The 16,270-nt window shown below is 46.5% G+C and overlaps 1 protein-coding gene across 1 annotated transcript; it reads right to left on the bottom strand.

Moving 5' to 3' along the window:
* Positions 1 to 397: 397 nt before the first annotated feature.
* LOC139308339 (gap junction beta-3 protein-like) lies at positions 398 to 13,627 on the bottom strand. The gene is made up of 2 exons (XM_070931849.1): positions 13,567 to 13,627; positions 398 to 1,286 (listed from the first exon to the last, which is right to left on the bottom strand). Exon 2 carries the CDS (start codon positions 1,276 to 1,278, stop codon positions 550 to 552), a length of 729 nt encoding a protein of 242 aa, XP_070787950.1. The 5' UTR covers positions 1,279 to 1,286; positions 13,567 to 13,627; the 3' UTR covers positions 398 to 549.
* Positions 13,628 to 16,270: the final 2,643 nt, after the last annotated feature.

Below are 16,270 nucleotides of genomic sequence, written 5' to 3'. Positions count from 1 at the left end.
AAAGGTTAAGGTTCCCCTTGCACATATGTGCTAGTCGTTCCCGACTCTTTGGGGCGGTGCTCATCTCCATTTCAAAGCCGAAGAACCAGCACTGTCCAAAGATGTCTCCGTGGTCATTTGGCCGGCATGACTAAATGCCAAAGGCGCACGGAACACTGTTACCTTCCCACCAAAGGTGGTCCCTATTTTTCTACTTGCATTTTTTAACGTGCTTTCGAACTGCTAGGTTGGCAGAAGCTGGGACAAATAACAGGAGTTCACCCTGTTACGCAGCACTAGGGATTCGAACCGCTGAGCTGCCGATCTTTCGAGCAGCAAGCTCAGCGTCTTAACCACAGAGCCACTGTGTCCCTGTGTGATTCACTTAAGTGATTCACTTAAGCGTGGCAAAAAAAAAAAAAGTTATAAAATGGGGCATGACACACTTAACCGCTTTGCTAAAGAACAAATTCTGGTCCCAGTCCTGGTTGTAAATCGAGGACGACCTGTAGTTGATCTCCAGACAAGGCCGCAGAGGTGATGACAAAGATTTCCAAATAGCCAGACCCCTTAAACTGGAACCCAGTTGGAAGATCTCTTCCACGTAAAGTCCCATTTGGAAGGGGGCGAGTGCACTGAACGAAGGAGAGGCGTTCTCCTTGGTGAGATTTTGCAGGCCGAGAAGGCAGTTTGGAGCATTTCCCTGATCGCAAGACACAAAGCAATGACGGTCACTGTGATAGAAATCCAAGATGTTGCGGCTATGAAGAGGCTGAATGCCTCCTTCCAGCTGGCCTCCTGGATCGTACACCGTGTGGCTTCAGGACAAGACACAGAAGGGGGAAAATAGAGCGTCTCTGGATAGTGGCTGTAGAGGCTGTGGAAGGTCATCACGAAGAGGCCCTCCAGAAGAATCTTGGCCAAGAGGTTGACCAAATGCGACCTGAGCTCTAGACCACTGCGCCACAGCTGGCTCTGTCCCCCAAGGCCTTTGCCCTGGACGTCCAGCGAAGGAAACAGGAACACGCAGGCCAAGCCGTGAGTGAGGAGGCTGGCCGCCTGCAACAGGAAGAGGTTGAAAGGGGAGATGGGAAAAGCTTCATCCCAACAAGCAAGGAGGCAGCTCCGCTGGGTGGAATTGCACCGCAGGTCAGCCGACTCGTCCCGCCAAACCGTTGCGGCTCCTAAGATCAGGAATCCCAGACGGAAAACCGCGAGACTGGCCAGGCTGACTCGGCACAGCCGTGGGGCTTGAGCGCCAGTGCCACTGAGCAGAGTTGTGACCGTTTCTTTCTCCATGGACTTGTCTGCAACGAAAAATATTGCATACGGTGATTGTTACGCTAGCTGCTCACGTTTGTTGGAAGCTGCCCTGTATTAAATCACGCCCTTGAATAGAATGGAAGGGACCTTGGAGCCTTCTAGTCCAGCCTACTGCTCAAGCAGGAGACCCTGTACAATCTCAGACAAGTGACTGTCCAGTCTCTTTTTAAAAACCTCCAGTGATGGAGCGCCCACAATTTCTGGAGGCAAGCTGTTCCACTGGTTAATTGTCCTCACTGTTAGGAAGTTTCGCCTTAATTCCAGGTTGCTTCTCTCTTTAGTTAGTTTCCAACCATTATTCCTTGTCCTGCCCTCTGGTGCTTTGGAGAATAATTTGACCCCCCCTCTTCTTTGTGGCAACCCCTCAAATACTGAAATACTGAACTATTATTGTCACCCCTAATTCTTCTTTTCTTTTAGGACTCAGAGATTGGTCCACAGATGGACCTGGTGCATAATCTGGGGGGGGCGGGGGGCGGGAGAGGAGTGTTCTCCTGGACTCACAACTGCCACTTGAGGAGCAGGTGGCAGTCGTGGCCAGGAGGGCCTTTACACAACTGTTGGGTTGTGGATCAGTTACACCCTGCTCACCATCGCCTACACCAGAGGCCTTCAAACTTAGCAGCTTTAAGGCTTGTGGACTTCAACTCCCAGAATTCTCCATCCAGCATAGCTGGCTGAGGAACTCTGGGAGTTGAAGTCCACAAGTCTTAAAGCTGCCAAGTTTGAAGGCCTCTGGCCTACATCCTAGTCACTTTTTTTTTAATTATTTTTTTAAAAAATTTGATTTATATGCCGCCCTTCTCCGGAGACTCAGGGCGGCTTACAATGCGTTAAGCAATAGCCTTCATGCTTTTGTATATTTATACAAAGTCAGCTTATTGCCCCCACAAACTGGGTCCTCATTTTTCCTACCTTAGAAAGGATGGAAGGCTGAGTCAACCTTGAGCCTGGTGAGATTCGAACTTACAGTAATTGCAGACAGCTGGTGTTAATCACAATGCTATCAATCTGCTGAGCCACCAAGCCACTACTTCCCATCTTGACTGCTATACTGTGGTCTATATGGGGCTGAACCTTGAAAAATATCCGGTAGCCTCAATTGATTCAAAATCCAGTGGCCCGCCTGGTTTCACGCAGGTCTAGATTTGCACATGTGTCACTTCTCTTGAGGGAGCTGCCTTTAAAAACCCTACATGGCCTGGGGCAAGGTTTTTTGAAGGGCCATCTTTTCTGGCCCACCAGAGCAGGGAAGAAGATATGTTATGGGTCCCCTCCAGTGGAGAAATCTGAACCGGTTTGCTACCGGTTCGCTGGCCCCGCATGCAGGCTTTGCGCCAAGTGCGCGCTGGGCACATGCATGCACATTACACACCAAAAGGAGGTTTGGGAAGGTAAGTAGAACAATCGGGGGGGGGGGTAATCAGCTGTGGCGCACAACCTTGGGAACCTTTTTTTAAAAAAAATTAAAGCATTTTTTACTACCGGTTCGGCCAAACTGGCCCGAACCGGTAACATTTCACCCCTCGTCCCCTCCCCTATGGAGATCTAGCTAGTACAGGTGTGTCAAAATCGATTTCATTGAGGGCCACATCAGGATTCTGTTTGACCTCGGGATGGGTGGGTAGGCGTGGCCAGGGTGGGTGTGGTCAGCTTGTCACTCGTGTCAGGGGCACCTATGCTGGCCCACCATTCTGCCAGAGGAAACGAACTCCCGAGCTCCGTTTTCGGCTGTGACAGCCTCCTGCAACCCTCTGCCAGGGTAAATGGAGCTCGGGAGGGCCACCCATGGACCTTCCTAAGCTCCGTTTTAGGTTGCGATAGTTTCCTGCAACCCTCCACCCGCAGCCCTCCCAAGCTCCGTTTTCGCTGGCAGATGAACCGTGGGTAAGGTGACCAGACGTCCCGCTTTTGGCGGGACAGTCCCGCTTTTGAGCAATTTGTCCCGCGTCCCGCGGCGTTTTAAAAAAGTCCCGATTTTTCATTCTGCCTCCTGAATCCCCGCTGATGGCTAGAGGGAAAAAAAACTCTTTAAACTCTTGCCGCGGGGCTTCAAAGGGCCGACCTACAGCTGATCAGTGTTAAAAAAAAAAATGAATAGACCCATGCCTGCAAAAATAGAAAAAATAGCCCCTGTTAACAGCTTCCGCTAGGTTAATTAGCTGCAAAAAGCTGCAAAAAGTTCCTGGAGCAGATTTCCCCCCCCCCAGCTATACTGAAAACAAAGGCGAAAGCGAAACTAAACCTGCAACGTGACAAAATGAGGCAGAGAGAGATTTCTTTCTTTTTCTTTTTCCTCACCAAAAAAGGTAGGTACAAAACTGCAAACAATGGGAAATTTTGGGCAAAAGAGGAGAGTTCAAGATTTTAAAACACAAAAGAAAAAAAGCTCTATTTAACTAGGGAATTGTAATAATTGAGATACTATTAATAATTGTATATTGTGTTGAAAGCAGAAATGGTTAAGTTGTGGTTTGGAGGAATATATGGGGGAAATTATTTGGTTTATTATTATTGGTAAATATAATTAATTGATTTGTAAGAAATTGGATTGCATGGAAATAATTGGAATATTCATGTTCATATTGATTAATATACAAAAAAATATAGTTATATAACTAATTGATTTATATTAAAATGTTGAATTTGTATTAAACAACTGTATTACATAATTACATAATTAACCAATGTGAGGATGGATATAAAAATAGATGACAATGGGAAGGGGTATAATATAGAATAGAAGGGAAAAATTGAATTTGATTAAGATTAGAGATGAGGATGAAGGGTAATATTGTTTTTTTAAAAAAATAGATGAGGAATAAATATGGCAAAAAGGAAATATAGAAATTGTAAATTTAATTGAAATGACTAAACGCTGTTTAAATTTGTGAACCAGCCAAATATTCTGTTCAAAGAAAATACATTGCATGTTTGTATGTGTGTTTCTAAATTCTAATTATTGCTATTTATTCATATTTGTTCTCTTTTATTCTTTAAAGTTTAACAATTCATTCTTAATCTTAATATCTTTATATTTGCTTGGGGTTGGCTTTCTTCCCTTTCATCTTTTTTATTGTACAGCAATCTTTCTCCTCAAACCTACCACCACTCTCTTTTCTTTCCTTCTTACTTTCTCTTCCCCCCACCCTCTTTTTCTCCTCCCTACTTCCTCTTCCTTTCTCCTTCTCCTCCTCTCTTCCTCCCTCTCTTACCCTCACTCCTACTCTAATTTCCATTCATTCATCCCTCTCTATTGCTGTATCCTTTAATGCAGTGGTCCCCAACCTTTTTATCGCCGCGGCCCGCTGAGCGCACGCAGGGGTGGGGGCACGGCCCAGGAGCCTTTGCGCTGCAGCGTTCATGTCCCCCGGCCGCTGCGTGGCCCGGTGCCAGGTACTCCACGGCCCGGCACCGGTCCGCGGACCGGGGGTTGGGGACCACTGCTTTAATGCATATGGACTACTCAGAGGGCTGAAAAAGTTATTTTTGACTGGTCCTCACACTTTTGACCAGTCCTCGAACTTATGACTGTCCTCACATTTTACATTTTTGCCCTATCTTATCATCATGGTGAAGAGAAGCAGTTGTGAAATGAGTGACATGGTTGTTAAGAATGCTGCATGGGCATAAATATGAGGATGGTCATAAGTGTGAGGACCAGTCAAAAGTGCGAGGACCTGTCAAAATGACTTTTTTCAGCCCTCTGGTTAGTGCTTTTGTGCATATGGACTACTCAGAGGGCTGAAAAAGTTATTTTTGACTGGTCCTCACACTTTTGACCAGTCCTCGAACTTACGACTGTCCTCACATTTTACGTTTTTGCCCTATCTTGTCACCATGGTGAAGAGAAGCAGTTGTGAAATGAGTGACATGGTTGTTAAGAATACTGCACGGGCATAAATGTGAGGATGGTCATAAGTGTGAGGACCAGTCAAAAGTGTGAGGACCTGTCAGAAATGACTTTTCAGCCCTCTGAGTAGTCCCTATACACATAGCCATGGCCACCCGGTCACATGACCAGCTAGCCACGCCCATCCAGTCACATGGCCTCCAAGCCACGCCCACACAACAAGTCACGCCCACAATGGTGTCCTTCTTACCAATGTTAAAATCTGTTCACCTTACCCTATACGCATAGCCATGGCCACCCGGTCACATGACCAGCTAGCCACGCCCACCCAGTCACATGACCAGCTAGCCATGCCCACCCAGTCACATGACCAGCTAGCCACGCCCACAAAATAAGCCACGCCCACAATGTCCCTCTTTACCAATGTTAAAATCTGGTCACCTTAACCGTGGGTCAGTCCTTCACTGTTTCCAGAGTGGCTCTGTGGGCCAGAACTAAGCAGCCCGCAGGCTGGATTCAGCTCCCGGGTCTTGAGTTTGACACCACTGATCTAATAGGATCAAGAAGGGCCTTGTCATGGCTGAATCGCCACACACCAGTGGTGGGTTCCTCCCGGTTTGGTCCGGTTCGGCCAAGCCGGTAGCGGTGACGATATGACGTCACCGAACCGGTTCTCCCCCCCACCCTCCCACCCCCCCCACCCACCCACATTATTCTTACCTTTTATTTGGTCCCACCCCCAATCTATTGCTGCCTCCTGAGTCCCAGCTGATGACTAGAGGGAAAAAAAACTGTTTAAAGTCTTGCCGCGGGGCTTCAAAGGGCCGTCCTACAGCTGATCAGTGTTAAAAGCAAACAAATGAGTCGGGTCGTAAGTGCGAGGACTGGTCGTAAGTGCGAGGACCTTCCAGAAATGACTGACCAGCTAACCACACCCACCTAGCCACATGACCTCCAAGCCACACCCACAAAATAAGCCACGCCCACAGAACCGGTAGTAAAAAAATTTAGAACCCACCCCTGCTTGGGAGGGAATTCAAGCGAGCCAACGCAACCCGGGACAGTCCCAAAACACGCTGTAAAGACAAACGCTGGGAAAACTCTGAGCTGCTCAGAATGTTCCCAAAACAAAATGAATACAATTTGATTGGTGGACAATGAACCGTGGGGAGGTCCAAGGGAAAAAGGGGATTTTAACTCTGCTGGTTTTCGCAGGAAAACTTTAGAACTGGCTTTGCTACTTCTGTGCCTATATGGAATCTTCAGTAAAGTTATATTCTTGGTAAAACAATGTCCCAGGAGTTTCTTTTACTGATTTTACCAACGGGACAGTTGACAGGCCTTCTTTGGGGTGGCCTCCTCCCTGTGGAACATCTTCCTATGAAGATAAAGTGGACTCTAACCTTGATACTCTTTCTAAATGCCCTGAAGACCTGTCTTGTCAGCAGGCCTGAGAAACTCAGGTTGATATGAAGCTGGTCAAGTGGTTGCTTTGATGGTGGTCACCAGAGCAATTGGGGTTTATTGGGTCCTGTTTTGGGGGTTTTATTTCTGTAACTGTTGTGGCCAGGGGTGGGTTCTAAATTTTTTTACTACTGGTTCTGTGGGTGTGGCTTATTTTGTGGGCGTGTCTTGGAGGTCATGTGACTGGGTGGGCGTGGCTAGCTGGTCATGTGACCGGGTGGCCATGGCTATGTGTATTGGGACTACTCAGAGGGCTGAAAAAAGTCATTTCTGACAGGTCCTCGCACTTTTGACTGGTCCTCACACTTATGACCATCCTCACATTTATGCCCGTGCATAAATGCATGTGACTCATTTCACAACTGCTTCTCTTCACCATGGTGACAAGATAGGGCGAAAAACGTAAAATGTGAGGACAGTCGTAAGTTCGAGGACTGGTCAAAAGTGCGAGGACCAGTCAAAAATAATTTTTTCAGTCCTCTGAGTAGTCCATATGCACAAAAGGACTACCCAGAGGACTGAAAAAAGTGATTTCTGACAGGTCTTCGCACTTTTGACCGGTCCTCGCACTTATGACTGGTCATCATTTATGCCCATTGTAGCATTCTTAACAACCATGTCACTCATTTCACAACTGCTTCTCTTCACCATGGTGACAAGATAGGGCGAAAAACGTAAAATGTGAGGACAGTCATAAGTTCGAGAACTGGTCAAAAGTGCGAGGACCAGTCAAAAATAACTTTTTCAGCTCTCTGAGCAATCCATAGGCACAAAAGGATACAGCAATAGAGAGGGATGAAGGAAGGAGAAGAGAGATGGAAGAAGGAAGGAGAGAGAGGGAAGGAAGAGAAGGGAGGAAGGAAGAGAAGGAAGGAACCGGTTCGGTGACATCATATCGTCACTGCTACCGGCTCATGGGAACCGGGCCGAACCAGGAGGAACCCAACACTGGTTGTGGCCCACGAGCAACCAGCGGAGCTCAGACAGTGAGGAGGTTGAGGAGGAACATGGGCCAGTCCTGGAGTCTGGGGAAGGCTCTGATGAGGGCTCTGCATCAGAGGCAGAGAGGGGGCCAGGGCCGTCTGATAGTTATCAGCTGCCTTCGGAGTCGGATATCAGTGGGGCAGAAGAACAGCTGGAGCCTGTTCCTGATGTGCGCATGTGCAGAGCTGCCAGGAGAAAGGAACAGCTAAGGAACAAGGGTCGACACGGAAGTAAAGCCACAGGTGAATGGCCTCTCCCATAGGGAATAAAGAGGAGCGAAAGGGGAGGGGAGTTTGCAGGAAACAATTAGTTCAATTCATTAGGGTTAAGATCTGTTCCTGATTTCTTGCCAAGTAACTTTTGCTCCAGCGTGGCGGTTTGGAAGATATCTGCCTGGCAACCCTCCAAGTTTGATAAAGGTCTGTAGTTATGAAATCTCTTAAAAGACTGTTTGCCGGGACTTTGCTGGAGAGGGATTTCCCTTTAGCCTAAATAAAAGAGGTTTAATCGGAGTGAGGAGTCTGCTTCGTGATCTTGGGAAGCCTAAGTCAGAACAGTAATCCTCCCAGTGAGCGAGATGGCCAGCTGTATACATTTTCTGAATAAATAGATAAAAGTTGCTCCCAGGTGCCTTTTCAAATAAGGTAGACTCCAGGCCCAAAGTTAGTTAGCCAGGAGCTTAGGATGGTGTCAAAATGTCCTTGAGTTGACCCAATTCACTTTCAGACCACTTGATGTCTATGGAGATTCTCAATTAACCAAGTCATGGTTCTCTCTAAGATGCTTTTCCAAAAGGCAACTGAACTTCCTTGGTTTTTTTTTTCCTTTGAAAACATTTAACTTCTCATCCAAAGACCTTCTTCAGTTGAATGAACTGAAGAAGCGTCTTGGATGAGAAATATTTTCAAAGAAAAACAAACCAAGGAAATCCAGTTGCCTCTTGAAAAAGCACCTTTGGGAGTTTCAGACCACATAAGCGCATAAACACGCCACAATAGCTGGGCTGCTTGGGGTTTGCAGGGGTTCGGGAGAATCTCTAGCTAAGAACCCACAAATCAGTGGTGAAATCCAAATTTTTTTTACGACCAGTTCTGTGGGCGTGGCTTGGTGGGCGTGGTGTGGTGTGGCTTGGTGGGCATGGCAGGAGAAGGATACTGCAAAATCCCCATTCCCTCCTCAATCCTGGAGGAAGGATATTGCAAAATCCCCATTCCCACCCCACTCTGGGGCCAGCCAGAGATGGCATTTGCCAGTTCTCCGAACTGCTCAAAATTTCCGCTACCAGTTCTCCGAACTGCTCAAATTTTCCGCTATCGGTTCTCCAGAACCTGCCAGAACATGCTGGATTTCACCCCTGCCCCAAATCCCACTCTTGGTTGGCCCACCCCGCCTGCCCCTCCCAGGAGTCCCCACACGGCCTGTTTTGGATGCAGGTAAGTGCAGGATGGAGGCCTACCGGAAGATCAGGAAGGCCGGAAACGGCCAGTTTCCAGAGGGAAATGAGAGGCTGGGGAGGGCCTCTGGAGCCTGGGGAGGCTGTTTTCGCCCTCCCAGAGGCTCGAGGAAAGCCTCCAGCGCCTGGGGAGGGCAAAAACGCACCACCACCACTGCCATGGTGCAGGAGGCTGACTAGGCCACACCCACCATGGCCATGCCCACCCAGCAACCAGTCAGAGAATCCCTTGCTAAAAGGTAAACCAAGTTGGACCTGGTTAATCCGTGGATGGGGAACCCCAGAAACAATAGACTAGCCAAGAGACTGAAAAACATTCTCGAAGAAGGCCCTGGCAAACCACTTCTGCACTTGTTGGCATGGGAACAGCAGACAGCCCTTTTGTAATGAGCAGGAGTTAAACTTGGCTCAAGGGAGAAAGTTATATTCAAACATCACACTAAGGCATTGTTCACCGAATAAGACACAATTGACCAGATTCGCACAATGCAAAGTTGAGGATGGGTGGTCTGTGAACCTCCTACAGCTTTATTTCCAGAGCTCCTGGAGGGCTGTGAAAAAAAAACAGACTTACACAGACTTGTTGGAGGCAAATTGTATTATAAATTTCCTGTAAGACTTTCACGTTGCAACATCTTAACTTTGTGTTTTAAATGAACCTCTTCCAAAACATTCAGCACCCCAGTACTGAGCCCAATGAACCCAATCCTGCATTTGGTTAACTAATAAAATACACACACACCATGTCAGTTAATCCTTAGGTGAGTAACCTTTAGCATGAATTACGGCCTTACAACATCTTCCCGTGGAGTGAACCAAGTCTTTTAGTTCCGCAGCTGTCATAATGTGAAACCAAGATTGAATGATGGCTTCTATTAACTGGGTTTTATTGCCGGGTCGCTTCTGACCAACAAGTTTCTTTAGTCGGCTCCATAGATTTCCAATTGGGTTAAGGTCTGGGCTATTCCCAGGCCATTCCAGCAATGGAATAGGATTATCTTGAAACTCCAAAAAAAAAAAGTGGTGTTATTAGCCATCAAACCTCAAAAATACACTTTTCCCAAAAGGTTTCCACAATTTTGGCCACTACTGTGTATCAGTGGTGAAATGTAAAATTTGTTACTACCGGTTCTGTGGGCATGGCTTGGTGGGGGGGTGAGTAATGTGACTGGGTGGGCATGGCCAACTTTTTTTTTTTTTTTACTTTTAAAAGCATTTTTTCTACAACCTCTTTGGCCGAAGAGGTTGCAGAAAAAAATGCTTTTAAAAGCCTTTGACGATCCCAGCTGAGCCGCATGATCATCAGAGGCTTTTTTTTTTTTACTTTTAAAAGCATTTTTTCCGCCGAAGAGGTTGTAGAAAAAATGCTTTTAAAAGTAAAAAAAAGGAAGCCTCTGATAATCACGTGGCTCAGCTGGGCATGGTGGGGGGGGGCAGGGATTTTTGCTACCAGTTCTCTGAACCACCCGCCGCCATTGCTACCGGATCGGGCGATCCGGTCCGAACCGGGAGCATTTCACTCCTGCTGTATATATATATAAATACGTGTTTGTGTGTATACAGGTAGTTCTCAACTTATGACCACAATTGAGCCCAACATTTCTCTTGCTAAGTGAGACGTCTGTTAAGTGAGTTTTGTCCCATTTTATGACCTTTCTTCCCACAGTTGTTAAGTGGATCACTGCAATTGTTAAGTTAGTAACACGGTTCTTAAGTGAACATGGCTTCCTCATTGCCTTTGCTTATCAGAAGGTCTCAAAAGGTGATCACATGACCTTGGGACACTGGGACTGTCATAAATATCAGTCAATTGCCAAGCATTTGAATTTTGCTCACGTGACCCTGCAACAACGGTTGAAAGTGTGAAAAACGGTCATAAGTCACTTTTGGTCAATGCTGTTGTAACTTTGAATGGTCCCTAAATGAACTGTTGTAAGTTGAGGATTACCTATATGCGCATTATGCATAGACACATAGAGACATATTAGGTAGCCCTCGACTTACAATCATTCATTTAATGACTATTCCAAGTTACGACAGTGCTGAAAAAAGTGACTTGCCATTGGTCCTCACACTTACAACCGTGGCAGAATTCCCACAGTCACGTGATCAAATTTCTGATGCCTGGCAACCAGCATGCATTTACCACAATTGCAGCATCTCGAGGTCATGTGACTGCCGTTTGTAACCTTCCCAGCCAGCTTCTCACAAGGGAAGTCAATGAGGGAAGCTGGATTCACTGAACAACCACGTGATTCGCTTAACAACCATAGTGATTCACCCAACCGTGGCAAAAAAAAAGGGTCATAAAATTGGGTGTGACCCGCTGAATAGCTGTCTCAAAAACAAAAGTTCTGGCTCTTAATTGAGGTCATAAATTGAGAACTACCTGTATATACACATAGATGTACCTTTTGTTGTTTAGATGCCTTTCTGTCTTGGTCTTCCTTGGCATGCTTATCCATGGCTAATCAAATTAGCCAGCTGAGTTTTTATGAAACGGTGGCCACAAATTAATCTTACAATGTTGGCTTGGACTATCTAAATCATGGCTTAGAGCAGGGGTCAGCAACCGCATGTGGCTCTTTCACCCCTCTGCTGCGGCTCCCTGTCACTCAAAATATGCGTCACAACCACCAATGTACGACAACTGCTGGCATGCGGTATGGCAACCAAAAAGTCCAGTTGGCTCTTGAAAAAAATATCTTTGCGGCAACCATGACCTGGATGACTGAGAATCTCCATAGACACATGTATTTGAGTGAAAACAACTCTTATATCTTTCATGGATTTTCTGAATTTTGTGAACACTTCTGGAAGCTTTTTAGGAGTGGGTGGTGAACAACAGCCCAAGAGGGAGATAGAATTCCAGCTAATTAATTATGATTAACAGTTGGAATTGAGGTAGTCACATTCACATTTAAAGGACAAATTATAATGACAGTTGCTAAAAATATTATTCCAAGGGAGATCATATACAGTATTTAAATACCCAGTGGGCTGCAATTACGATATTAAAAGAGTACGTCATCAACGTCATTTCCCATCCCATCCCATAATTTAAATCCTCCTTTTTCAATCTGGTAACCTCGGAGGTATGCAAATCCTAAATTAAGCCAATTAAAGTAAGCAAATCCTAAATTAGATGGGATTCTGGACTAGTAGTCTGGTTCCCAGGCTGAAGAAGTCCGATCAGAATAACACTGAGGGAAATACTTTTCTTTGTTATCCTCCAAGATGGGCAATGCCTACTTTTCATTTACTTCAAGATCTCAATTTTGAGCACAATCCTTCAGCAAGACTAGAAACTTGAAGCTAGAGTACTAATCACAACTTCCAAGAAGCAAACTGGGGTGGATTGTATTAACTGAGAGAAAGAATTTGCCTCATTGCCCTATTTTAACAAAAGAGTTAACTCTTTCCTCAAGTTTCAAGAAGCCGAAACGAGCTGTTGCTCTAAGGCAGGGATATCCAACTCTGGCAACTTTTAACACTTGTGGACTTCAGTTCCCAGAATTCCACAGCCACCCATGGTAACCTCAGAGGTGCTGGCTGGGGAATTCTGGGAGTTGAAGTCCACAGGTTTTAAAGTTGCCAAGGTTGAACACAGTGGTGAAATCTGAACCGGTTTGCTGGCTGCGAATGCGCACTGCGCGCCAAATGCGTGCTGCATCCACGCATGCACAGTGCCCACCACACACCAAATGCAAGGTGCGCGCATGTACGCAGTGCATGCCAAAAGGAGGCATGGGGTAAGTAGAACAGCGCGCGGGGGATGGGTGATCAGCTGTGCCGCGCGATCTTCGAAGATCTTCGCGATCTTTTCTTTACTTTTAAAAGCATTTTTTAAACAATCTATTTTCCCAAAAAGATTTTAAAAGTAAAAAAAAGGCTCTGACGATTACAGCTGTGGCATCGTCAGAGCTTTTTTTTTTTTTTTTTCTTTTAAAAGCATTTTTGGGCAAATAGGTTGTAAAAAATGCTTTTAAAAGGTTAAAAAAAGGCTCTGACGATGCCACAGGTCTGATCGTCAGAGCCTTTTTAAAAAACTTTTTAAAAACATTTTTACTACCGGTTCCAGAGAACTGGTATTTAAAAAATGCCAAAAAAGTTAGGAAAAAAAAGTTCCGACGATTGAGCGTCACTCAGCTGATCGTCGGAACTTTTTTTTTTTTTTTTTTACCTTTTTTACTACTGGTTCAGTGAACCAGTAGCCTTTACTACCGGTTTGGGTGAACCGGACCAAACCGGGAGTATTTCACCCCTGGTTGGACACTCCTGCTCTAAGGAAAAAGCAAATAGGAGGAGAACTTTCCATCCGAACTTTGTAGCGAGGAGTCTCCTAGGCAAATTTTGCCACCAGGATTATTGGTTTTATTCCTCTCTCTGGACTCCCAAAATAGGACTGACATGGATTTCAGATCCCTGCAAAAAAAAAAAAAAAAAAGTCTACAAGCTTCAGCCAAATCCCAAATCATGCAACACGCGAGTGCAATTCCAGCACACTCACCTAGCCCAGGTATAATCTCCAGATCTGCTCTATGGATGTCAGATTTTGCGGGGGATGATGATCCAGATCTCCTGAACAAATCTGTGCCTCTCAAGATCATTCGTCCTAGTCAAGGGCAGCAAGAAGAAAGAACAGGAAGTGCTTTCCTTCTGGGGGTATATTTTGATATAAATAAAGCTCAGGGCGGAGATTCCAGTTTGGAGCAGTTAGGAGCAGGTGAGACCAGGAAAGGGAGGGAAAGGAGTTGGGGGAGGAAAGAAAGAGGGGATTTAAAGCCGCCTGTGATGCAAGGTCTGAATCTGGTTATCTGGATAGCTCCACTGATTCCTAATATCCATCATCTGTAGCCATCCTGGCCTAGAATTTGAAGTTTATTTACTTATTGCTGAGTTTATAGTCCAGGGTCCAGTTTATACAAACCCTCCAGGCAGGTTATGAAAAGTAAAAGTCCCAGCCCATCTTCTTTTCCTCTCATTAGCTTGTAGAGAAAGAGGAAGGAAGGAAGGAAGGAGGGGGAGAAGGAGGGGGAGAGGAAGGAAGAAAAGAGAGGGGGAGAGTAAGGAAGGAAGGAGAGAAAGAGAGGAAGAAAGGGAGAAAGAGGGAGGGAGAGAGGAAGGAAGAAAAGAGTGGGTGGAGGGGGAGAGGAAGGAAGGAGAGAAAGGAAGAGAGGGAGAAGGAGGGAAGGGGAGAGGAAGAAAGAAAAGAGGGGGAGTGGGAGAGGAAGGAAGGAAGGAGAGAAAGAGGGAGAGGGAGAGGAAGGAAGAAAATAGAGGAGGAGGAGAGGAAGGAAGGAAGGAGAGAAAGAGGGAAAGAGGGAAAAGGAGGGAGAGAGGAAGGAAGAGGGGGAGAGGAAGGAAGGAGAGAAAGAGAGACAGAGAGGGAGAAGGAGGGAGGGAGGGAGGAAGAAAAGAGAGGGAGAAGGAGGGTGGGAGGACAGAAGGAAGGGAGAGGAGAAGATGTCATATGAAATAAAACAAATAACACTTAAAATGCCAACATTGAATCATTTTTTTTAAAATGTATCACAAGCTGTCTAAAAGACCCATGAAGAGGTTGTTTGTTTGTTTGTTTTTAGTTTAGTTTAAAAGGCTGGAAAGCAGGAGACGATGAATTCATCACCTGTGGACTCCCAAGTCCCACCTTAACCAGGAAAGCCAACCGGGTGACTTTTTTGCCAGTCCCTCCCCCCCATCTCTCCGCCCAGCCCACCTCACAGGGTTGTCGTGGGGGAAAACAGAAGGAAGAAGGTGTGTTGGATATGTTCGCCCACCTTGAATTCTTTGTAAAAAAGAATAAAGGCAGGATACAAACGAACCAACGAACCAATCAATCAATCAATCAATCAATCAATCAATCAATCAATCGTTACAGCCGCCTATTCTTTCACAACAGCAGAAGAAAGCTGACGAATTAAGAATTGCTGTTGAAAAGACCAAGAGCTTCAGAACTGGGGGGCTGCCCAGTGGTGGGTTTCAAATTTTTTTACTACCGGTTCTGTGGGCATGGCTTGGTGGGCGTGGCTTGGTGGGCATGGCAGGGGAAAGATACTGTAAAATCTCCATTCCCACACCACTCCAGGGGAAGGATACTGCAAAATCCCCATTTCCTCCCGATCACCTGGGACTCGGGAGGCAGAGAATTGATGGGGGCGGGGCCAGTCAGAATTTTTACTACCGGTTCTCCGAACTACTCAAAATTTCTGCTACCGGTTCGCTAGAACTGGTCAGAACCTGCTGAAACCCACCTCTGTGGCTGCCTTGAAATGGCCTTAAGGCTGCCTTAAGGCTGCCTTAAGGCTACCCCACTGTCCTATATATGCCCCAAGCACAGCCTTCCTCCCCGATTTTAGGGCCCTAGATGGGTAGCTCTAGGGGTGTGTGTGTGTGTGTGTGTGTGTGTGTGTGTGTGTGTGTGTGTGTAGGATACTGTCTTTAAAATACTCGTCTCCTGGCTCTTTCATTGTCAATAAAGATCTCCAGCTTCAAGCGCTACATTTCTGGGGTTCCTGACACAAACCGCCCCCTCACTCCCCCAAAGAAGATCAGGCCCACCGACGAAGTGTAAAAGATTATGTCAGCTCCTTTCTATTCGACATCAGATTGGCCCAGCTGAGCCCTAAGGCCCTGCCAATGTTGCATCTCTTCCCCCCCCCATCTTCATCTCAGCAACCCGCCAGGTGTTCCCCACTGCCCCCTGGCGCCCCCAGACCTGCAACTGCAACGCCTTTCTCCCTCTCCGGAAAGCCAAGCCCATCTCAGCAAGACAGGGAGAGAGGCTGGAGAAGGATGCGGGGGACTACATGGGTTTGCTGTGGGTCCTCTCCTTTCTCCATTCCACCTTTTTCGGGGATGAGGTAAGAAGACCTGTGTTGCTGTGTTTTGATATATTTTTTTCTGGGGGGGGGGAGGAAAAGGGTTTTTTTTTTCGCAGGTTGGAGCCAATGCAGCAGGATGGGGAGGGAGGGAGAAAAAAAATAGATGCAGAATGGAAGGGGCTGCTTTTCCAGCCTTCCCCCCCCCCCCCCCCACCCACATCCCGATGCCAGCCTGTGCCAACCTGAGCAGCATATTAAAAAGAGACCGACGACCCTCTCCGGGGCTGGATGTGACATGACAAGGATCCAGAGGGGGCCGGAGAATAAATTAGGAAGAAGGGGGGTTGTCGATGGGGGGAAAACCAGACTTGTCGTTTTCTATTTTTAACG

Source organism: Pituophis catenifer, unplaced genomic scaffold (assembly GCF_029215685.1).
Source record: "Pituophis catenifer annectens isolate HBS135680 unplaced genomic scaffold, rPitCat1.0.hap2 SCAF_1, whole genome shotgun sequence".
In the NCBI taxonomy this organism is placed as follows: domain Eukaryota; kingdom Metazoa; phylum Chordata; class Lepidosauria; order Squamata; family Colubridae; genus Pituophis; species Pituophis catenifer.
This window is presented reverse-complemented; position numbering and strand designations above follow the sequence as displayed.